General features: G+C 31.4%; 1 protein-coding gene across 9 annotated transcripts in view; it reads left to right on the forward strand.

Annotated features, from left to right (window-relative positions):
• Window positions 1–7,561: 7,561 nt before the first annotated feature.
• Window positions 7,562–24,981, forward strand: part of LOC130444929 (extended synaptotagmin-3-like) — a 109,754-nt gene continuing 92,334 nt past the window's right edge. For 2 of the 9 annotated variants that reach the window (XM_056780312.1, XM_056780319.1), the window contains exons 1-2: window positions 7,563–7,970; window positions 14,536–14,614. In XM_056780312.1, coding sequence (XP_056636290.1) covers window positions 14,558–14,614 — 57 coding nt within the window. In that variant the 5' untranslated portion in view covers window positions 7,563–7,970; window positions 14,536–14,557. Of the gene's footprint in view, window positions 7,971–8,135; window positions 8,151–10,522; window positions 10,639–11,743; window positions 12,008–12,060; window positions 12,248–14,535; window positions 14,615–24,981 lie in introns of those variants that run through there. The other 7 variants (XM_056780314.1, XM_056780317.1, XM_056780313.1 and 4 more) reach the window with 7 other exon arrangements.

The raw sequence follows: 24,981 nt of genomic DNA on the forward strand, positions 1-24,981 counted from the left end.
TCTTCTCAGGAAATACAGTATTATTAGTAAAATGAGTATGATGATTATGATGGCCGAAAGTGAACTAAATATTGTTGTTTTTAAAATCTCTAATTATTTAATTAGCTTCAGGTTCCTTCGAAGTCAATTTGGTTTAAATTCGGTATGTTTGAGCTTCTAAAAATTTTGATTCTGATTTTGGTAATATTATTGATTTTCCCTTGCAAATTTGAATGTTATTTGAAAATGTTTCTTCTCTTATTTGGAGTATGCAATCTTTAGGAATTCTAATTATTGAATTGATTCTAAATATTGGTTTGACGTGCATTTAGACAAAACAAGAATTTCGTTGTTTGTTATCTGTTCTATAATTGGCTCTTGGAGATTCTTTTCAGTGGTATAACAATGTGTACGAGAGTGACCATTTAATATTTCTAGTGTGCAATTATCTCTTGATCTGATTTCTTGTCGACAGTCATACTTGTCATACTTGAATGTTGAACATTCTTCTTTAATCAATGTTACTTGTGAAGCTCCTAGAGTTTCTGCTGATTTTGCCATAATATTGATAGTGATTTATTATAGTGGTAAGTTTTTTCTGTAAAGATATTTGTAAATTGGTTTCGTGAGTAATTTGTTTCTGATTCTGCTGTAGAATTGAGATTGTTTTGTCATATCTCTCTCTTCATCATCCGAAAAGCCATTTGTTCATTTTTCCTATGCCATTTATAAGGCCTCCTCTTTTTGGTCTAACACGTGAATAAATCTTTTCTGCTTTTTGTCTAATGTATTCGATAGAATTTTAGCTTTTTCTCACATTTGCTTAACTAAACTATGGTATGAAATAGGGTTAGTAGCGTTACTTACTATTATGTTACTTTTTATGGTACTGGGTGGTAGGAAATCATTCAATTTGAATATCTTCTGCGTGGCATTTCATTTGAAGAACTAGGAATATCGTTGTTCTCGCTGTCAGCTTGATTTTCATTATTCTGTAACAATTACCTTTTGGTTTTCTAATAATGTTTTTGTGATAGTTGCCTTTAACAGTTTCTAAAATTAGGTCGTAGTCCTTAATAATTTCCGCCTTTTTAAATTTTGGTAGTTTTTTGTCTCTAAATTTATTTTGTACATAAGCAATTTGTTAGTTTGAGAAATCAGGTGGGTTTATTGATAATTTCTTCTTTAGTTTTAGCATTTATCTCTTGAATTTCTTTATAAAGGTGTTTGGTGGCTTCTTTATGATTTTGTACATAGTGATCATTTGGATCAAAAGGGTCTGGACTGTCAATATGCCCTTTAATTATTCCAAACGGAGTGAACTTCGTAACAGAGTGAATAGAATTACTATAGGAAAGAATAGAATGTTTGATAAGTTGATCAGGGGTCAAATAGGATTGATTAGAAATTTTGAATACGTCAATATATATGTGTTCAAATGGTTTGGAAGCTGTGGGAGTGAGATTATATTTGACTAATAGGGGACTCCTATCACATTTAATTGTTTGAGGTGTTTCGCAATTGTTCACAAAGTTCTCTAAATCTTCTACCATTTTTGGCCAATAATATTTGGAACCGAGTGATGCTTTTAATTCGTTTATCCCTCTATGTTCCTTTCTAAATACGTGATTGTATTCCATTTTTTGTATTTGTCCTTACAATGTATAAATTTCAATGAATAAGGCATATAATTGTTTGGGATTTAGAAATTCTTTAACAAATTCGTATATACTCTGTTCTAAATTTCTTCGCGTAAAACAACAAATAAACGCGTATATTCAAAATGTTCTCCTTTTTTATTATGATTTCGTTTACTTCAATGTATGTTAATAATATTAGATTTTTATATAAGCTTAAAGCTTTATTACTGATAGGGATTTTCTAGGGAAGTGGGAATTGTTTCCAAATCAGTTTCTTGTGACGCTAGATTTTCTTAGGGGGGCTTAAATTGAAGATTCGATTTGATTCCTGAGTGATGTCTCCTTGTAGTAGATTTTCAATTTCTCTCCGGATTATATCAACGAGATCGTCAATATTAACATGGAATAATTCAGTTTCGAGAGCATTAAGGTCATAATTACTATTTTTTCCTGATAAGCAATCTGCGGCTGATTTAAACTTACCTTTTAAATATTGAATTTTATAATCAAACTCTTCTAACTTCAGTCTCCATCTAACTAATCGTGAATTAGGTTCTTTAACTGAGAATAACCATTGTAATGGTTTATGATCTGTTAAAATAAGGAATTCGCGGCCGAATAAATAGGGTCTGAAATATTTTTAGTCCCAAACAGCTACTAATAATTCCTTTTCTATCGTGAAATAATTAATTTCCGTGTTGTTAAGGGTTCTCGATGCGTACGCTATTGGATATTCACCTTGGGGCAGTATTGCTCCGATAGCATAATTTGACTGGTTTTAAGGTTAGTCGATCTTTACAAATATTAAAACAATTTACGAATTCTTGAGTGTGTTCAACTTTGTTTTCCTTTTGTAGACAGTTCGCCATAGGAGAAATTCACATTTGTCTAATTGTGTCTTTAAACGGGCTTCTCTTAATTTGAAAAATACTTGTTGCAAATTTTGAATATACATATACCTGTAGACTCGTGCTAAAAATTATCCATGTACATCATACAAATTTTGATCTGAAGTTTTTTAAAAATTTCATACGTTGCTTTCGGAAAAGTGGACGGTGAATTTTTTAAACCAAAAGGCATGCGAAGAAATTCGTAGTGGCCATTGTCGACACTGAAAGCTGTTTCTTTAATTGATTCTAGTGACATCTGTATTTGGTGAACTCCACTGGCTAAATCTAGAGTATTAATATATTGTGCTCCACCTAGTGTATATAAAATGTCATTAATGTTCGAAACGGGGTATCTGTCTGAAATTGTTTTTCATTGAGTTTACGATAACCGATTACAAGTCTCCATTTTTGACGTCCAGATGTGTCCATTTTCTTGCTTACTATCCATGGTGAATAGGAGGTTCTTATAATTTATTTATCTAGCATATCATTGATTTGGCGCTGAATTTCTTCTTTATGTCTATAGGGATAAATATAGGATTTTGTGTGGATGAGAATTCCGTTAGTAGTTTTTATGGTATGTTTAATTTTTGAGGTAAAGGTTAGTGGATCGTCAGGTTTAGTAATGTTGCTTTATCTTCGTAATTTATATGAACGGTTCTTAGTAAATTATTTATATCTATTCTTTGTTTTCATATTGAGAGGATTCCAATCATTTTGCAGGAATTCATTGATTTAGAGTTACTGAATTTGTTTTCTGTTATGTTAGTAATTTCTACTATTGCGTAACCATTTTTTGCTATTGTTAAAGTTTTAGGGATATGTAATTCTCCTAAATGCATTTCCTTAACCAGAATTTCTCCATCTGTTGTGAAACTTAATTGTAGTACCGAAATCTATCAAATTTTCATTTCTATAGTATATAGACTAGTCCTAGTCAGTTCTTGTAAAAGGTTTCTCTCGTCGGTCAGAGAAACATTGTCTTAAAGCTTCCTTTAATATATATGCTTTAATATTTTCTAATTTTAATTTAAATAATTCCCAGCTAAAGCTACTGGTGGTTTTGAGCTTGCTGTGGCCATATTTGATTTTACTTTTTTGTTTGACTTTGAACTCTCAATAGGTAAATTATTAAAAGATGTTAATGAATTTTCTAATTCATTCATATAGCAAATAAATGAATAGGAGTAACGTAATTATTTGAAATTATAAATTATTCAAAAATAAAATATCTTCAAAAATTTATTTCTCCTAAAAAGGTAAGGAAAGGCAAGAAAACTTGGTATTGTCTCAGCTTCTTCCGGATTTTGGTCTCTCTACAGATTTTTATTTCTTCTTAACTTAGTCTTCCACTTCAGGATCCGCGCTTGAGCGTTGAAACACAGAGATCACAGAAAGTTTTTATCGACACGACGTCTACAAGTCTTTCTACAACCCGCACGATTCCTACTGACTGCGCCAATTACGTGTTTTCACGATGAAACATTTTTTTTTAAAAAACAGATAACAACTTTATTAAAAAACAATATTAACTGAACAAAAGTTATTAAAAGTTTAACTCAAAATCTCTACCAAAATCTGTACGAAAAATAATAAGTTATAAAAAATTCAACAGTTTCCAGGTCCTTAACTAGCGAGAACAAAATATCATTGGTTACTTACAATTAAAAATATGTCACCATTTTGCATCATGGCTGTTTTATCTGGCAATGAGAATATTAACCGTGTTTTTGTTGTTGCGGATTGATTTTTTTTAATATAGTTAAATGTTTTTGCAATTGCTGTCGTGTTTATTGAGGTACTTATTGTATCTTAATATTATTTTATATTACCAGATAAATGTAGTAGTTTTTAGTGTGTCTCTACGGTCTGATTCACAGTACTTAACTAAACGATGTCCTTTGAATACCCGCAAATAAAAAAAATAAAAATAGAATTAGAAAATTCCATATATGGAGAATCAATTATAGTATAGATAGAAGTAAATTGCGACGATACAAATTAGATAAAGATATAATTCATAAGTTTGAAGAAAAAACAGTCAAGTATTTACAACAAGCAAGTACTATGTGTGAGGTTTACGGAGATATCGATAATTTAATTTCTCACTAATGAAATCGGAAATAGTTTTCGAAACAATATTTCGAATCGAAACGTATTTTGGAAGAAAAATTTGAAGGAGTTAACACTTACATTTTATACATAATATTTCAAGAGATTGGATTACTAGCCGAAATTTGAAAAAGCAGAGCCAATAAATAATCTTCTGGAATTTTCTCCATGTAAGTCGCCGCAGCACGCTTTATAACACCTATTTATGTGAGCAGATATTTTTCGCCATGAAAATAAATAAGAACAAACATCGTACAAGACTTACGAATAAACATCTCCTATGAATTCTTAAAATAATTACAACGAATGTTAACTGATATCAATGCGCTTCTGAAAAACAAGTCAGGTATCTGGATTCTCGAGTTCAAAATAATTTATTTCTTTGATAATTTTGATATGATTTTTCATAACCCTATAATATATACTAATCAAATATCTAAAATGTTATAATGACTCAGTACATTAATTTATTTGATTATGGCCCGCCTACACATTATAAATTTAATATATGGTACTCTGCAAAATTGAGTTTGATACCCCTGCTCTAACCCTAATAAAGCATAAAAACAATATTGATTCGACAGTTTCTATGAGAATTTTGCTACGGCTTGAACAAATAATGTTCCAAAAAGATAATCAACTAGTCTTAAAAGCTTGCATTCAGTTAATACTTCAAATTTAGAAGGAAGTTTTTAATATACAGATAAAAATAACTCTTAAATTGGTAAGGTCACTATATAATTGGAACAATTAGGTTGTTATTAACAATCACCAGTTTATCCCATTACCTAACCGACATATTGCTTTTAAAATGTAAGTTATTGCGTTGTTTAAATACAATTAGAGTCGTTTTATAATCTTGACTTTACTTTTACTTCGCCATTTTGTGCTAGTCTGTACGAATATTTCTTCAAGACCTTAGCCAGAAATTTCAGATATTACACGATTTATTTATTGACTTTTACTACATACTGCATTAAAGTTATTTTATTTGGTTGATTTTAGGTAGGTAGCACGTAACATCATATTCACGTGGTTTATTGAATTTTATTTTATAGCAAAAAAGTTTTCATCATTAGTGTCTGGCTCAGGATGACAAGTACCTCTCAAAGCCCATTCCTGACGTCCACATACATTAATTTCAATCATCGGAATTCGCTCTTTTCAGTTTTCAGCTATTTGAGCTAAGTGTCCGCTGTCAATTAGCCTCGATATGCTTTGTTGAGATTTATTATACAGTCATATGAAATGATTAGTCAATAATATAGAAATCATGCCTTTATATTTCCATTAACTGAGTGGCTGAGTAATTAATGATTTTAACATCTGATTAAAGAATTTACCCGCGCAATCTCTCGTAAAAAATACACAGCATAAAAGTATATTGTTGTTCTATACTTGTGTAAGCTAACCAACCAACCAGCATTTGAGATTTTAGCTGTTTTTTATCGTCACTCACTAGAAAGTTGAATGTCATTTTTGGCATCCAGAATTTCAGCAATGTATACTTCGAATCAACATCAATTTTTGTGTTTGGTCCCGCATAATAACCCCATTCAAAATATACTGAGAATCTTCGTCAAAAGTTCCATGAAAGGCACTACATATACCAGAACTTATTTGCAGTAACACTGATTAGAAATTTGTTGACTTGTTGAACCGATCTGTAACAATTAGGAAAAGTACTAATTCTAATTGTAGACAGATATTGTAAACAAAATACGAATAGGTATACAGAAGAAATACAATTTTCCCTACAAGTTGTTTTAAATATTTAAATAAAAGAGAAAGATAATTTATAGAAATTGTTCCAATAGTTTGTTCAGAATCAATATTCAATATATAAAGGAAACAATCGTTTTCTACAAATTTTAGTGTAAGGTGAAAAATGCGGAGTACAAACGAAGGTTTTATACATCAATCTTAGGGTCTATTATAATATGTGTATGTCTCAGTAGTTTGGTGGAAAAATAAAAAGAAGTGAACAAAATTACTCTCATGGAAGGGGATACCAGCACTGGTAACAATCGAAGACTGGAGAAATACTGTAAAAGCACCAGTAGAAGCGACCATAAGCCTTCAAATAATAATAATGAATAATTGTTCATAAAAAAAAACGCACTCTGATTGAGGATAAAATATTATGAGTATACAATGATCCTGTAGAAAATGGGTAAAATATGATGTAACAATAATAAAGGATCTATTCTTTGAGAACTCCGACTATATCATCATAAAAACAAGCGTCAATAAAATGATAACAAACATTTCTGCAAGAGAAGAATTATCGGAATATCGTTTAATAATCTCATCATTTTATTATTATAATCTTCTGATTTCATGTTAACAGTTTTATTAATCTGCTTTAAAAATTTTGAGATTTCTATTTTTGTTGATGAATTCTTTGGTTTAAGTTATATTTTGAGGTTTGATATTGCTTTCCAATTTGTTTTAGAAATTAGAGATAATATTATCAGATCTTATTTTATTTTGAGTTTCGTTATTTATATGATTGGTGTTGCATTCAATATTACATAAGATATTTGTCACAGGTAATTCATTGGAAATATTTTGTGCAAAATTGGGACCTAAAGATAAAACTTCTTTTTACATCTGTATGAGAGTATCCGTTAAATTCTCGACCCATTTTGATTTTATTTCATTTGTATTTTCAGCAATACGTTGTTGTTTTAATATTAGATTATCAATTTTCTTAATATTTTTTTCTTTGCATTTATTAAAAAGTGATTCAGTTCTTTCTCGACATTTTTCCTCAAATTTTTGAAAAGAATTAATCGAAACTACTTCATTTATTTCAACTGTTATGTTTTTTAATCTTTCTAATTTTCTTATTGTTATTTCTAATAATTCTTGAAAGATTGATTTTTGATCAATTATTACAGAGACCTAAAATCAAGAACATTTAGAATATATATGTATAACGTATATAATATTATAAACCTACTTTATATTCATACAAATAATACGATAGTTAAATATGTTAATGAATGGATATCAAGACCACACTTTGATTTGATTAATTGTAGTGCGCTGGAGAGAGAGAAAAAATGGACACAAAAGATGACTTAGCTCTCGTGGCAAGCGATCGTTCGGTTAAATTTTTAGTATGGTGAAGTACGTAGATGTGAACATTTTATTACAGAGAACAGTTGGTTGTTTCAATTAAAATAATACAAATAATGAGAATTGTTAGTTAAAGTGTACAGTTCAGTTATTTTTATCATCAGTAATAGTGTTTGTTTCTATTAGTTGACTGTTTATTGAATGTTTGTATTGTGTATATAAAATCGAGGTTATATTACAGCAGTTTTGTTTGAAATTCCTTAAGGTAAGGAAAGAAATTTCTCTTGTGTGTTACATATTTTTATTTTTATTTGGTGTATAAAAGAATGGTATATCTTAAGGAATGGGTTTGATTGGTATACTAATGAATCAAATAATTTCAACCTTCTAAAATAATCTAACAGTAAGCCATTTTTCTTACAATTAGTTTCAATTTCCTATGTAGGTAAGTAAAAATTTATAGAATTGTTCAATTGATAATTATTTCGAACAAGATTACAGAGAAAGGGTGAAACCGATTATATTGTTTACATATTTTTGTAGTGGAATAACAGGGATGGATTCAGGAAAAATGAAAAAACTTAACACGTGCGTTGAAATTTATACTAAACTGTTTTTGTTTTCATTTAAACTTGATAATATTGCCATAATATATTAGCTTTTTCATCTTGTATCAAGAGCCTGCGAAAATTAAGGTTTTCATTATGGTAAAGAAAAAATTATAGAAAAGTTATAAACATGAAAGGTCGAAAAATAATATTTTATTGAAATTAAACAAATTCATTAATGTTGTATTAAAAATTTATGCTTTGAATGTATATGTTTTTGGGCACAATGCAAATTCAGGCATTTGATAAATAGCCTAGGCATTTTACAAAAAACCGGCAAAACTTAATTCTTTGAGTTTTCTTGCGTTATGATTTATTGTAGGCAATTTGACAAAATTCCGGCATAACAAGTGTGGGAGACCACGTATCTCATTTTGCATGGTTATTTTTAGACATTTTACAATTTTCCTGTTATATCCTAGTCACAATTAGAAATAAGAAATAGATTTATTTCAAAAGTAATACATGAAACATTTCCAAAATTAAATAAATACTTGAGTGCATGAGTCTCTAAACAAACTTTTACTATAATGTATAATATATATCAAACAAATAAACTCAATACCTATAATTAAATTCTCAACATAAAGTAAATATTGCAAGGGCAAAATATCTATTTCTTTATTACTCGTTGTGGAGCTTCTATGCAACTGCCTGTCTTAATGTGATTACTCGATCAGAGACTTCAACTTGGAAACCAACCGAGGAATCTTGAATTTCATTTCTTGAAAACCAAGATTTTATATTCCTCTTGAGGTACCTATTTTGTAGTGCCCGTTCTTCATATCTACCAAATTCATTTTTTACTATTATTTTGAGAATCGGGAGGACCCCGATTGGGAACTGCTAGTGAAACATATTCAATAGTTTTAGTCTTCTTGATGTCTGTGTCATTTTTTCAGCCGCCCTTTTCTAACCAGCAAAACAGTTCTGCCTTTCATTGTCGATAAATTAATCCCTCAAACATTAAAATTAGAAACAATAGGGCATATGAGTAATACCTTACTGGGTTGCGTCTTTTCAAGATTGCACTCTCTGTAAAATGGAATAAAAGCTTCGAACGTAGCTCTAGTAATGTAATATTTATTTTTCAGCGCTAATAATATTTTATCTCGCTCACTATATTCTATAGATTTGTGACACTCTACTATTAATACGTCAAATTATTGTTTCATGGGTATTATTTAAATTATAGGTTGATCAACTGTACTAGAGGTTCAATGTTACTAACAGACAATACATCATATTTTTTCTTGAAATGATATTGCCTCTTTTAATGCCTTTTGATTTAGCTAATTTACCGCTAATTTACGGCTTCTAAGTGAACCGTATCGTTTGTTACTTGCATAACATCATTGCGATTGTCACCCATTTTTCACCTTAAACACCTAACGAACTTTAAAACAATCGTACTTTTTTGTGGTTAGGTATGTTATTGTTGACGTGCAAATATAAAATTATCGCGATGAACTGTTTTGATTAACTCATATCCGCAAATTGTAAAATGCCTAAAACTATTTGGCCTTATTGAGATACATAGATTGCAACTTGTGTTTTGCCAGCATTTCACAAGTTGCATAAAATGATGTAGTAATAACGCAAGAAATTTCTCAGGATAAAGTTTGGCCGGTTCTTTGTGAAATGACTAGGATTTTTATCAAATGCCTGATTTTGCATTGTGCCTACGTCATATATAGAAATTGGTATTCTATTCTTACATCCTCATAATAAGCACCATTTTATACAGGATATGTTTTTAGTGTCAACGGTTGATAACTGTATTTATGTAAATTATCTTAAAATTTAACAATCAAAATTATCTCACAGTATCTTCCCTATTTGGAAAATTTTCCGATATCTGCAAGCATATTTGCATATTTTGCTAATAATATTACGGTTATTCACGTATTTGTTTTATTTATAATTTTTGCGAATACATCTGCCCCACCTCTCCATATAGATAATATATCTCATGTATTTTTAAAATAAGCAAAAAGAGCATCCCTAAGTTTTGAAGTTATCAGATTGGAAAAATATTAGGTTATTATTTGGAAGTGAGATCCACTCTATTTTTAGTTATAAAAATTATTGATATTTCAACTTTGTTAATTTTTCCGGCACATTGAAGATAGAAAGGAGACCTACGTAACAATTTGAAAAAAAAAACAATTGAATATCATAATTTGACCAATTTCTTGAAAATTTTTAGGTTAGGTTCTTCCTTTTCTTTGTTTCATGGAAATCGAAGCCCCAAAATTTTTCCAAATTTCCTTCAACTATTGCGCAGATTACTTAATAAGCAATCTATTAACAAAAAAATTTAATGTAAGTATATTTAATAATTTCAAAAAAAATTTATAAAATGTATGCTACGCACATCATTCGCTTTGATATCGAAGCCCGACAATTTTCCCAAATTTTCATCAACGATGGCAAAAGATACTCAATAATGAATCTATTAACAAAAAAATGTGATATAAGTATTTTTTATAATGTAAAAAAAAATGTGTAGATTACATTTCCGCGCTGACACTCATCGGTCGTTTAGATATCGAAACCCCAAAATAGTTCCAAATTTTCTTTAACTATTACAAAGGACACTCAATAAGAAACCTATCATTACATAATTCACATATATGTGTATACGTCACATATTTGATATTGGCACATTTTATTTCTTTGTTTTTAATAGTAATTTAATAGTAATTACTATATACACTCGACAATTCCAGGCATCTTTGTTGAATGGTATAATTAAAATGTATTGCTTTTGAATCTGAGATATTTGTCGTATGTTGAACATGTGCTATTATCTTTTTAAAGTAATAAGCCTTTTTACTGGAATTGACCAAAGAGTCAAAAATATTAACTATATTCTCTTCCATATTTATATAAAGTGAACTTTATGAATTTCTTTATATTATAATTATAAAAAATACTTACACCACGATTTTCTTTTAATAGGTTCTTTCTTGAGTGTTCTTTGCAATAGTTACATAAAATTTGAAAAAAATTTGGGGCTGAATTTTTTTTGACATTTTAAAATATACTTACTTTAAAATTTTTTATTGATAAGTTCCTTGTTGAGTGTTCTTTGCAATAGTTGGGTCTTCGTTTGAAAATATATTGAATATGTTCAAAAACATGCAAAAATTTTTTATCCACTTAATCCTCAATTTTCGGCAGTAAAATTATGTAGCCTATTGTAATTTCATTATATGTCTCCTTCAGTATCATTTTTTGAAAAAGTTCGGTTTATTTCGTAAAAAAATATTCGTGGTAGATCCGTGGACAACTTCAGACGGTTAAAATAATTCGATTTTTTATGTCCAAAAATAGGATTGACGCCACTTTCTAACAGTTACTAATTTTCATGTCTTCTAAAATCTGCATACCTACTACTTTGTCATCAAAAGTATTTTTTCTGTAGGCTATAATTACGATGATGAGAAGTGGGTAATGGGTTATTATGTATTGATCAGAACGTGTTTGCATGTTGACCTCAGTTTTATAAAATTTTTGTTATATCACTACATTAATCTTCCACTTACAACTAAATGGAATTTCTGTAGTTAAGTGTATAGAATCAATAACAGAATAAAGATTAATCTAATTAACCCCCAACATATTATATAAGCAACTCAAAAGCAAACGTAATTCATGCTAAAGAGAGGTTTTCAAACAGTAAAATTGGGTAAGTTAACTGAATGTTTTTTTTGCCATTGGAATAATGATTTTTCATTGTAGGTAATAATTGTTTTAAAACCAGAATATATTCTATGAACGTACGATCTAATATTGAATCACGAAGCCAAATTTGATCTTTTAATAAGTTCAAAGTAAATATTTTCTTCTAAAAATATACGCAAAAAAACTAGAGGACTTTGATCTGGTGATCTAAAAAGCAGACCTGGATTTAGAATTTTTGAAAAAGGTAACTGAAAAATACTCTGTTTGCCTATATTTTTACCTTAATGATCATTATTTCGGTCAGACAGAAAGAATGTCATTATAACCAGTTGAGATACAATTGTCGCCAGTAATTGCACATATTACATTGGATTGAAATATAATTATGGTAACTGGAGAAACACCTGATGAACTGATGGTTCAAATTTCGCATATCCCCGCTGACCTGACGGAGGGCAGAAAAATTAGCAGATGAGACTAATATAGCGGCTGTGCGATAACACAATGCCAAAAACCCTATAGAGAAGTTAAAGACGTCCTGGTGAACAGACGAGATATTTGAGTTGCGTAGGGTTTGTCTGTCAAACTGACGACAAGCTACGAAGACAAAAGGAACAGCCGAAAGGGAAAATCTCCAAGCTACCTATAAAACAGGTTTAAGCACTCCAAAATTACCAATCCGCATGTACTGCTTTGTGGCAATTCAATTCAATTGAATTGACTGCCTTTTGCATTTTGAATTATCATATAGGCATTTGACTCAAACTCGATTGACATAATTATATTTGCATTTAGCATATCGTTGCCTAGTGCTGTGGTCTTCCTGCTTGATAGGAGCTAGAAAGAACGAAATGATATATGAACATTGAGTACCATCATTTACATTTACGAACGTCTAATGTGACGTAAATGTTTTGGGTAGCAATATTTGAGTGAATACCCTTGCAAAACGCAAGGGTAGATAAGCTCTTCTAGTATTTGACAGTTCTCTCTAATATTTTACACAACGAAGTGTAGGACTGGTGATTTTAACGTGTTTTTAACAAGGTCAACATGTATAGCACCCGAGTTTCAAAAAGTACTTTTTAATCCATTTTTAAATAAAAATATACTTTTCTCATTAAATGTGAGTATATATTTATTCAGAACTATTTAAACAGTTTTTTTCCAAAAAGTATGATTTCACAAAATGATATAAGTATAAAAATTCAAATTAACTACAAAACAAGAGTACAGTTCATTTTCATTAGTTAATTCATGAGGAAATTTATTTTTCAAATTTAGATATTGACTGTGGTAAAATTACCTTCCCTCAATTTCTGTATGTAATGTACATTCATTTAGACTGTCAAAGACAGCACCTGGATATACGGAGTGGTTATTATTTAATGATAAAACAAACCAACCCTTAAAGATTTGTCTTTTTTTATTTTAAATTAATTGTATTGTGTTATGAATGAGGCAAGGCTTTAAACAAATTCCGAATAATGAAATTCGAAATACATATCAAGCTCAATATGCCTATGCGCAAACACGCACGAACCACGAACGTATTATTTTAATTCCAAAAGTAATATTTTATGCAAAGACATGTCTATATATGTATTATTTATATTGTTATTGAATTTACTAGTCAAATTTCACGTTTTTAAGGCAGTATGCGGTTACAAGCTCCTGCCTGTTCCGTGAAATTAGAGACTATTAAAAATATGACTAGTAAAATTGTGAAATTATTGAATTTGATAATACTGTTTCTGTTATATTATGGGTATATGTAGGTAAATAAACATTGTTTAAAACTTAGACACTTTCCTTTATATAGAACTACCCTCTTAGGTATGAATGGAATAAATACGCACTAAAATAAATTACACAAATATATGGAGTATCGTAATCTAAATATTACCAACCAGACTGAAACCGTTTTTGTTTATAAGTCGTCAAGTAAATCGACAACAACATGAAATTAGTAGTATAGGCTTATTGGAAAGTAATAGGAATTGTGTGTGTGTTGCCAGTGTCCATGAAAAAGTAAATTTTTACATATAATACACTTGGAAAGGGCATAAGCGAAAACATTGTCGCAGGCAGATGTGCACTTAAATTTTGATATTATACTTTACTGACAACAACAAACTCTATGCATTATCATTTCACTCAATAGCCGTGATATATATGAGTATCGTGGGATCATCTATTTCTTGTTAGCCTCTTTTTCCATTGCCAGCAACATCGCAAGTGATAAACAGAACCGCTAGGATCCAAGTAGACTTGTTATTATCGAATTCTCTGAACTTTAAAACCTTAGATTTTATTGATAAGACATCGCAGAGATTGATTTTATCATGACATTTTTCTTGTTTTTCATAAAATGAATCCATTGTAAATACAAATTTTAAAAAAATCGATTTCTTAGAAATCGATCTTTTAGTCCTCGATTTTTTTATGAATCGATTCATCAGGTTGCGAATCAATTTAAAAATCGTTCTTTTTCGTCTCCATTAAATAAAAACTAATATACATTCCTTTCAGATGACTATGATTATTAGCAAACATGGCAGTAACAAATGACAATACAATAGAAAAATCATCTTTTAGAATAGTAAAACGGGTAAGTGGAAATACTTAATATACGATTGATAAGCGAATGCTATTACTGTCCTATTCATACATATTTGAAAATAAATAACCGATTAATTTTGTTACTTCTGATTCTTTAAGATTGCCTCTCAAAATTTGCACTCGCCAAATTACGTAAAAAACATGTTCCGACGCTTTGTACAACTTTACATTTTTTGTGTAGCTACCTATAATCCAGTTAAAATAGATAAAAATTCATAAAAATTATTTTTTAAATATGTAACGTGCCACAATAATATTTCATTTGAAATGTGGTGAAACTATACGTAAATGTAATTGAATAAACAAATAAAAACAATTTTTCTTAAATTAATTTTTTATTAATTTTTTAATATTTAATTAATTATTAAGTTTTTAATATGATTTTTGTTGCTGTACACAAGATGATAAAGAATTAATATCTTTTTCATATTTAATTAATTTCAACAGTGGGCCCATCTGTCATTCTAATACTTTATTTATTTATTATAAAATTTAATTCCAAAAACAGAGATTGATATAAATATTGATAAACTTGCCGTTGCTAATATTTTTAAACGTGTCAGGAATAGAATTCCATGTAGTTAGAATTTCATCTTCTGCAATTTTATTTATTTTATCCAATAATCGATTACATTCAATGATTTCTAAATCACTTCTTGAATTAACAATTTTTGGTTCCATATGATGCTAATTTAATTTCTAATTCAATAAAATCTAATTACTGAAAGACTTATAATTAATTTTTCAAATGGTATTGTATTAGAATATAATTTTTTTTAAAATATATTAAAATTCTTTAAGCTGCATAAATCTTGCAGAAAATGCCTGAAATAGGGATTGAATCAGTATTGGAAATTCTTCTGTTAATGTCGCCTTTGACAATCACTTTCAGAAAAAAAATTTTTTGTATTAAAAAATATGAATTTGTGAGAATATCACAATAAAAAATCTGTAATTTGACGTCAAACCTTATAACACCTTATACTTTCATATTTAATTTATTTAAGGGAGAGCATGAATCAACAATTTACAACTACAACATTCTAAAAATCGTTGAAATCCTCATTTTTAACCTATTTTGGCACTTATCGGTGAATAATGCAAAAAGTGTGTATCCAATACTATTAGTAAATAAATTGTTAAATCCATTGTCCCGTCCAGTTAAGCTACAAACTCCGTCAGTGCTAACTGACACAATTTTAGAAGGACATTTATTTCTCTTTTTTCCAATACATCTATAACTGCATTACAAAATAACGTACAAAAATTGCTAAGCGAGCAGAGCCTGTTAAGTCGGTAGCTCCGTCAAGGCAGATGGATATAAAATCGCAAGACTTAAATTTTTTCTTGAAAATTTACTTCTTCTCCCATAACCAAAATTCTTTTTACTGTATTCCTATTCCACTTCTAGTGCAGCTGTTGGGCAAGATTTATGGCCCAGGTGGCACATAAACAAGCCAGTCTTTGTACCTTTCAGAGGTTGTTCCTCGTGGTGTTTAGGCTAGTTCTAGTGCTTCAAACCACTGCCTCATATCTGATGATTGGTCTCACAATTGCCCTGTACATCCATCATAGGATCTTTGGGTCACAACACCAATTCATCCCTGCACATTTTCTACATCAGGGCTTTTGTGGCTTTGTCTTTTTCATGTTTGTTTCAGAAAAGTTTATTGTCTAGTATGAGTCCCAGATTGACATTTAGCCCTACTGATCGACACCACCTTTTTGTATAGTTGAGTCTTTTTTGAAATATATCACAGAGTATAATTTCGAAACATCCTTTTGCGTAGGTGACTATGTCGTCTGCATATCATTGACAAAGTATACCGAGTTCCGTCAACCCGCATAATAGTTCATTTACTACATAAGTGGGAACGCAATTTCCCTTTGTGGGCATTCCCTTTGCATTGATTAAAATGAAGCTTTGCCCTACTTTGTGCTGTTTCTGCCATACATCTGGAAGTTACCCTATCTACCCCCCTCGCATCTTATGCTCTTCTGACAGCATCGTGCGGAGTATTGTCAAAGGCGCCTTCTATGTCTAAAAAAGCAGATACTACGTTTTATTTGTTCGTCAGAGAGTTTTGAATTCCAGTTGTCAATTGTACCAGTGTAGTCTCCGTAAATTTGCTTGTTGGATATGCAAATTGACACGGATCAAAAGGTTTCCAGCCCAGAATCTTTGTTCTAATATAATTGTCGACAGCTTTTTCCATCGTTTTGAGTAGAAATGGTGATACTGATTGGTGTGAAGAATTTGGGATATTTGGTGTCATTCTTCCCTACTTTTGGTATGAAGGGTACTTTGTCCCTTCTCCATGGCTCTGGAATGTAATCCAGTCTTCTTCCACTGAGGCGGATCAAGTGTGGCAAGATATCCTCCTGTCCCATTTGGAGGAATGCTGATTCCGTCTACTCCTGGCGTCTTGAACTGTTAAAAGCCCATATTATTCATTCACTGCTGCATACCTGTTTTGCAATTGCTGTAGTTTCTCTCGTAAATTTACTATATTCTGTCCTTTTGTGTACTAAGGCTGGATTGCCGCTTTCTGGGAAGTGAGTCTTTATCAAGAGCTGTGCTCTGTCATCCTCACTTTCCGTGAAGTTGCCATCCGGTTTCCTCAGTGCCATGGTTGTATTGACTCTGCCCTTCGTCAAGACTTTGTGAAGTCTCTGAAGCTTTGTCGCTTTGCTTTTCTTATTTCTTTGTTGTAGGCAATGAATTTTCTGGTGTAACTCTTCCAGTCCCCAGAACACTTTGCTCTGTTTAACAGGTTTCGTGTTTCGGTGCTTAGTTTGGACAGGTTATCATTCTACCAGGCAGCATCGCTACCTTTTTTGCTTTTTTGTATGAGGCCATAATACTTAATTCGTATGCATCGAGTGTGGCGTCATTAATTTTTCAGAAGTCTTGCTCCAGACTAACCTTACTGGTCTGGTTATGGTTTAGATTGGTTTTATGTGCTTCCCAATTGGTTTTTCTTGGATTCCTACTGATTTCTGGCTCAATGGAATCTGTCACTAGTCTGAACATGTTTATTCTATGATCAGAGATTGATGGCTCATTCGATAACCTCCAGTTATTTATCCGTTTTTTTAGGTTCGATGTACTCAATGTTATGTCTAAAACTTCTTCCTTTACTCATGTTACAAATGTTGGTGAGTTTCATACATTGTGGATGTAAAGGTTATCAGTTAAAATATATTCTAAGAGTTGCTCACCTCTGCTGTTGGTGTCTTTGCTCCCCCAAACACTGTTGTGTGCATTTGCATCGCATCCTAGGAGTATTTTGGCAGCTTCTTTCTCTGGTAGTATTCTACTAGTCTTTTAAGTTCTGGTAGCGGTACAGGCCCGTTTCCATCGAAGTAGCAGGGAACTATAATAATTTCTTCAAGTTTTTTTTTCGTATTCGAGCTCGAATCAGTACGAGGTCTTTGTTGAAAAATTCTAAAAGACAAAGATGATTTTTGTCGTTTCTTACCAAGAAACATGATCTCGGTATATTACCAATACTTGTGTCATATCTTAATGTTTTTACAGGTGAGTCCCTTGATATGTTCCCATAAGATCTAGGATTATTGGATTAGGACTACGCTAAGGTTTTCTTTAGTGAACACCAGGGGGATGACTGCAGATACCCCTTTTGCGGGTGAGCGTTCACTTGGACTATTTTTATGTCCGACATCAAACCTTTCGATTCACTAAGGGTGTGGTTCCCTTAGTGATCTTCCGCGGCAGTCCCGTTGATTGCGCATTCTATTTCCATTAGAGCCCTCAGGTTTTCGATGTGGAGGTAATCTGTGCTCTTCACATCTTCCTTGGCTCAGTATGCTCTTTGGAGGTGATGGGAGTGTCTTTGTTTTCATCTTTTTATTTTTAGGCCGTGAATTGTTATTTTCCTAAACCTGTAGTGAATGGTGTAACCATTAGCCTTGATGGTCAGGTTGGATTGTTTTTCTATACTTTCCCTAATAAACTGACATTAATTTCGTCCTTCGCCCGAATTAGGACTTCATTGTGAGGTGTGAAGTCCCTCATTCCGCGCTTCTATTAGCTGTATAAGCCTATTTTCTTCCACTTTATCACTCCAAGGGAGTAACAAAGTGGCGGTGTGTGCTTTTGGGATATCTTTTCCGCACACGTAGTTCCGCAACTCGAGCCTGCGAGTTGCGGAACCTTTAGCGGTAACCAATCGGCCGATTGTGGTGTTTCACAGTCACCCAGAATCAGTCCCGGCCGAAAGTGGATGCCCCTAAATTGGATCTTATGATCCCATCCAGATCTCATCCACTAGTGCCTCCTCCACCGAAGTTTGTTCTTCTGCACTGTGAACAGTTTTAGGGAACGCCCTCGGCAGAATGGCAACTCTCACGAGTTTGGCGTTAGTCGCGTAAGTGCCCCTCTTAGAGTTTGAGGCGGTGTCTTTGCCCGCTTCTTCTCTTTTCTATTTCCAGAATTTTGGTTTGGGGTAGTTTCAACCTTTTCCCTCTTTGAATCTGACGGTAGTGTCTTTGTTTCACTACTGCCTCTTCTCCCTATTTCCCTTTCTCGAGAGGTATTCTCACTTGAGAGGTGGAGGGTTTCTCTATTTTTGCGGTGTTCCCGCTGTTTTCTTCTTTTCTCACATGCCGGAGTAAGGTTGGATACAGTGGGGTACGACCCGGTGCCCCAGGAGAATCGTTCAAGACAGCAATCACTCTGTTGCCATTCATCCATGGACACGTTTTAAGAATGAGAAAACCCTAAACAATCAAGAAATCCCTACATATGTACAATAAATTCTCATACTTTTCCAAAATATTATATTCAATTATGTAGTAATGGGCCCACATTTTAATTCTTTCTTCAAACTGAAAATAATAACTACTAAAAATGCATATTATCAAGATCATTTCTAAAAGAGCTGGGTAAATACTATAATTCATATATATTAAAATAGTTCTTTGATAAATATGTTAAAGTTGAAAAATTCATTCAGTTCCATAAATTTGTTAACATTGGTTCAAATTCCTAATAATATGCGTATACAAAATATTTTTCTGGGTTTTTATTCTCCACACAAAATCTTGGTGCATGCGTTTTCGTAGTATCTCTAATGAAATTTTCCGCCTTAATTGATTTCCCTAGTCTAAATCCTTACTCCTCAATCCATTGTTATATTTCACATGTGTTTCATTAATTCCATTTTCTTCTGATCTCCATGTATAGAGAGTTCTTTGAAGATCTAAAATTGAAAACAGTTTGTTTGATTAATATATTATTCGTATTTGTTAAATGCTTATTGAGTGAATCATTGTCGAGAAAAGATGGTAATTTGTGTTTATTCCGAGTTCTGGTGGTCTTAAAAATAAACTTAAATTGACAGCTTGCACATGTTTACATAACTAAGTAATATTTATTGTGCCATTGTGCATTTTCTAATGCAATTTTTTAAGTTAGTTTTATTTATTAAAAGTTGCACAAGAAAATAGACAATTATTATTACCTGTTACTCAATCTAAATTATTTCTTTACAATTATCTCATGTTCCCGCAACTCACCACAATGATGTAACCACTACATATAGTTTTTCTAATATCAATTGAAAAAGAAAGTTATGCGAGTAACAACCAATACTTCATAAATACGTACGGCACTCATACCAAATTAAGAAATGAAAAATTGTGTTTACTCTCCGTATAAACTCTAACAAACCGTCAGTCCACGTGTACTCATTATATCTATTGTTTACCAAAGAAAACATCGAATTGTAAACATAAATGAATTTCTATTGGACGAAGCAGTCGGCATATGTACACAATTTCTTCAAATATTCCTGCCAGACAGCCTGCGATAAGCAGTGGCATCGCTTGGTGAGATTCATTTAATTCATAAATTTCTTTAAATAAATAGAAATATGGCGTTCCTTATACCAAGGGCGATGAAGGCAATGAAATTACACAGTGTAGTGAAAATAAAGATAGGTATGATTTTAATAAAAAAGATTTAGATACACAAACACAGCAAGTTATTTTAAATATATATTTAAAATGGAAAATATTTAACAATCTGATAATGCAATCATAATAAGAATTACTGAATTAACAAGAGTAAATAAATTTTCCATTTATCGAGTAGTCACGAAAGGGGTTGCTGTGGAGCATTCACAGAATCGAAAAACATCCAAATCAGATGATAAAGCTACTCAAGATTTTCTACGAAGAACAATTTGTTGTTTATATAAGGGTTGCGACATTAGAAGTAATATAGACCAAAAGGCAGATTATCCAGAATACAATTATACCAGTTTAGAAATATTGCGTCAAGATTTGTCAGTATGTGGTTTTAAACACAAAAACTGAATAAACGGATGGCAATAACCGAATCGTCAAGAATCGTTCGATGGCAACAAGATTATTTGCATCAGATGAAAGGCTACCGAAATTCTAATAAACACATAATTTATCTAGATGAAATATGGTTTGACAGTTACGATGTAGTAAATTGCGATTGGGTTGACAATAGTAAAAATTGCTGTTCTAAAGGGAAACGCAATATAATCATTAATATCTGCTAAAAACATTGAAATCTGTACAGCTGATTATCATGAAGACATGACAGCAGAATTACTTGAAAAGTGGTTTAATGAATACCTTTTACCTAAAATTCCTTCACAGTCAGTAATCGTTAGGGATAACGCATCCTACCACTCGTGGAAACTTCTTAAGATACCAAATAAACAAAACTCAAATTTTAGCATTTGTGTCTAAAAAAATATTCCTAATCCTGTCAGCAATCGTGAAATCGGCCCATGAATCAAAGAATTGCTTACTGTTATTAAAGTTCTAAAGTTAGAGAAAATTTATTATATTGACAAGCTGTGCAAAGAACAGGGTCATATTCTTCTCAGACTACCTCTTTACCATTGCATATTGAACCCTATAGAGTTAATATGGGCAAACATAAAATCAGAATTACGAGCCTCAGAACTGCAGACAGCCAAGAGCTTTGGAAAAACTATGCTGAAGATGTTATCAAAGAAAATATGAGTATGTGGTACCACCTTCTTTACAACCCTTCATAATTCATTCAAATGTTGACTCTGATTCAGAAGATTCTGACTACCATTATTGTTTATAAAGATACTTTTCAATTGAAATGTTTTTTTCTTTTGTTTTATTTGCAAAGAATTTATTTTCCTTTATGATTTTTGATTTGAAATTTCGTTTTCCAGAACATAAAAACAAAAAGGGATCAGTTCATGTCTGGTACCCTGTTTAAACCAAACTCCCTCACAGGCAGGTATATTTTACTCGTCTATTTACGATTTATAATTTGATATTCAGTTGTAGCAAGTTAATAAGGTATAATAACGTTTTCCGAAGTTCCAAGTAGGACTACAATTAAGTGGATCTATCTAAATAATAGTGTATAATGCCGTACAATTTATAATGATTTTATTGCCCTTAACGAATACTTTCTCGCATAAGATATACATATTATTAAAAGTAGATATAAAAATCATAAATTCATAAAATGAGGTGTCTACGCCTATAGTAGATTGAATAAAATTGTCCGCATGGGTTTTTATAATCTACAATTGATATTAGAATAACTATATATCACTAGATCCGGGATTACTACTTACACACACAATTACACATTCTGACGCGCATTTCGATAACCAAGTTATTGTATTCAGAGACTGAAGGTAAACTAAAATCTATCAGCTTACTTACTGTTTTATACTAACAATAATCCGTCTTCAGCGAAAATTAATTCTAGCGTAAATCTTCACATTTATTCCTTGACTACTAAACTATACAGTGGGCAGTGGGAACTGGTTTTTAGTCCCTAATTAAGCTTTTCTTACATTCAGCAATTTCAATGCTTTCAAATGCATCCCACAATTTATTATTGGATACATTTTTTAACAATTTTACACTAGTAATATTATTATTATGTTTGGCAGCGTGATCGGCAATAATCGATTTTTCATACCGTCCATATTTTAAATAAGCTATGTGCTCTTTAGACCAGGCATTAATGGATCTCTTAGTCTGCCCAATATACTTCCCGCCACAATCACCACAGTTAATTTTATATATACCTCAATTTTTTCAAATTTGGTATTTTATCATTAGGATTTCCCAACAATTGTTGTTGGGAATGTATTTTTGGATTTATAAACCAATTCAAACCCCACTCTGTTAAGTATTCCTTCCAATCACTTTGTATAAACAAGATTGAAAGGTGCCAGAGCAAATTTTCGTTGATTTTTATTTTAAATTTGGAAAAAATTGGTTTTACCTAGAGATTTCTTCAATCTTTGACGGTTAATTAACCTATTTACAATTCTTTTGTCATAACCATTGAGTACAGCTACATAATCAATAAAGATCTTTTCCTTATTGAATCTCTCGATTTAAGTGGAAAGTGAATTAATCGATGGGTATAAAATAATGAATTTGGAAAAGAGTGCTAAATATGAAATTAGCTGTGGTGATTGTGACGGGAAGTATATTGGGCAGACTAAGAGATCAGTTAATGTCCGGTTTAAAGAGCACATAGCTTATTTAAAATGTGGACGGTACGAAAAATCGATTATTGCTCATCACGCTGCCAATCATAATCTTGACCTAAATGTTAATAATGTAAATATAAGAAAAGCTTAAATAGAGACAAAGGATCAATTCCTTACAGCTCACTGTATAGTTCAGAAGTCAAGAAATAAATTTTGAGAGATTTTCGGCATGGAGGTTTGCCTGCTGGAATTAATTTTCGCGAGAGAAGGTTTATTGTTGGGATAATTTAGTATAAAACAGATAAGTCAATTTAATAGGTTTGAGTTTACCTTCAATCTCTGCAGAAGATAACTTGATTATCTAAGCGCGCCTCAAACAGTGTAATTATAAGTGTTGGTGTAGTGATAGTGTACACAGTGTGTTGACACCAATAGTTCCAGAAAGTACAAATTAATTGACTCAGTTTAAATGTTACTGCCTATTCTTATCAATAAACATGTTATTTTTATATTTTATTACTGTCTCACACTAGCCACTGAATATACACTTCTGTCAAAAGTTTTTGCACACCTCATAATCCATTTAACAAATTTCAAAATGTTACACTTTAACAAATTTCTCCTTCATATTGTCAAGAGAAACGGTGTCTACGATTGTAGTTTAGTTCCAGTTAGATCTGTAAGACGCAAGTTACAGTTCGCTGGACCACGTTTCATATATGGTATTGAACTTCGAGCCGTCATAACAAACCCAAGTTGCTGATCCGCAATTCAACAGATATTTTATTAAACCAATGAACTTATTGAATCACATATTTTTCATTTATAGTTGCATTGTATATAAGATCGATCAAAAATAACTATTGTCCACTGTAATTTTAATTATTAATAGTGTCGTTTTGCTGTCTTAATAAAGTATCTTTCTGAAAAGAAAGAACGTGATGTGATTTATACTTTTTGGATTAAGACATCTATTAGTGAAGTTCCTATACGAGGAGATTCAGACTTGTAAGTTTTAAAATGGATCAAACCAAGGAACTATCGATTGAAACTCGTTCATTAACCGCAAGTCTTCAAAGTGTAGTTACTTTTAGTACTTCTACAGTGAAAATGAGATTAAGAGAAACTGGCCTTCTTGGAAGGTTTGCAGTGGAGGTATATCTTTTTAAGATGTCAAAATAAAATCAAGAAGTTGTACTGGGCTAAAAGAACATAAAAATTGGACGTATGAAGAGTGGGAGAATGGAATGGAGTATGGAATGAGGAGCCAAAGTTTTAGGTTTTTATGTCTAAGAGGAGTATTTGTGTGCAGGTCAAAGGAAAAGCGGATGTTATATATATATATGTGTAATCCGGACTATAGAACACATAGAGATATGGTAAAAATTGAAGGGATTTGGAAGAAAGAAGGGTATAAAGAATATTGAACGAAAATGTATGTTAAAAATTTATCTTCCATCAAGACAACGATCCCAAGCAATCATCGAAGCTGTGTAAAGAGTGTGAAGAGAAGTAATGATTTTTACACCGAAATAATTAAAGAAACAGGTGGTTACATCGATGAATAAAAAAATTAAATATGTAATAATTACACATTGTGGTTTTATTATTACTATATGCTTATCTATATATTTTCTTTAGAATACAAATATAAAAATCTATTGAACTGTTTTTATATTTCGTACATCACGCAAACTATTCGGTGGGAAAAAACTTTAATTAATCGATATTACAACGATGATAATAATGATAATTATGGGACTAACCTTTACGATTGTTTATGGTTCAATTTTCGGCCCCCGCCAACGAAAGTTTCTCAAATAATTTAATTCACTTCAAAAATGGAATAATT

This window comes from Diorhabda sublineata, chromosome 6 (assembly GCF_026230105.1).
Source record: "Diorhabda sublineata isolate icDioSubl1.1 chromosome 6, icDioSubl1.1, whole genome shotgun sequence".
Lineage (NCBI taxonomy): Eukaryota > Metazoa > Arthropoda > Insecta > Coleoptera > Chrysomelidae > Diorhabda > Diorhabda sublineata.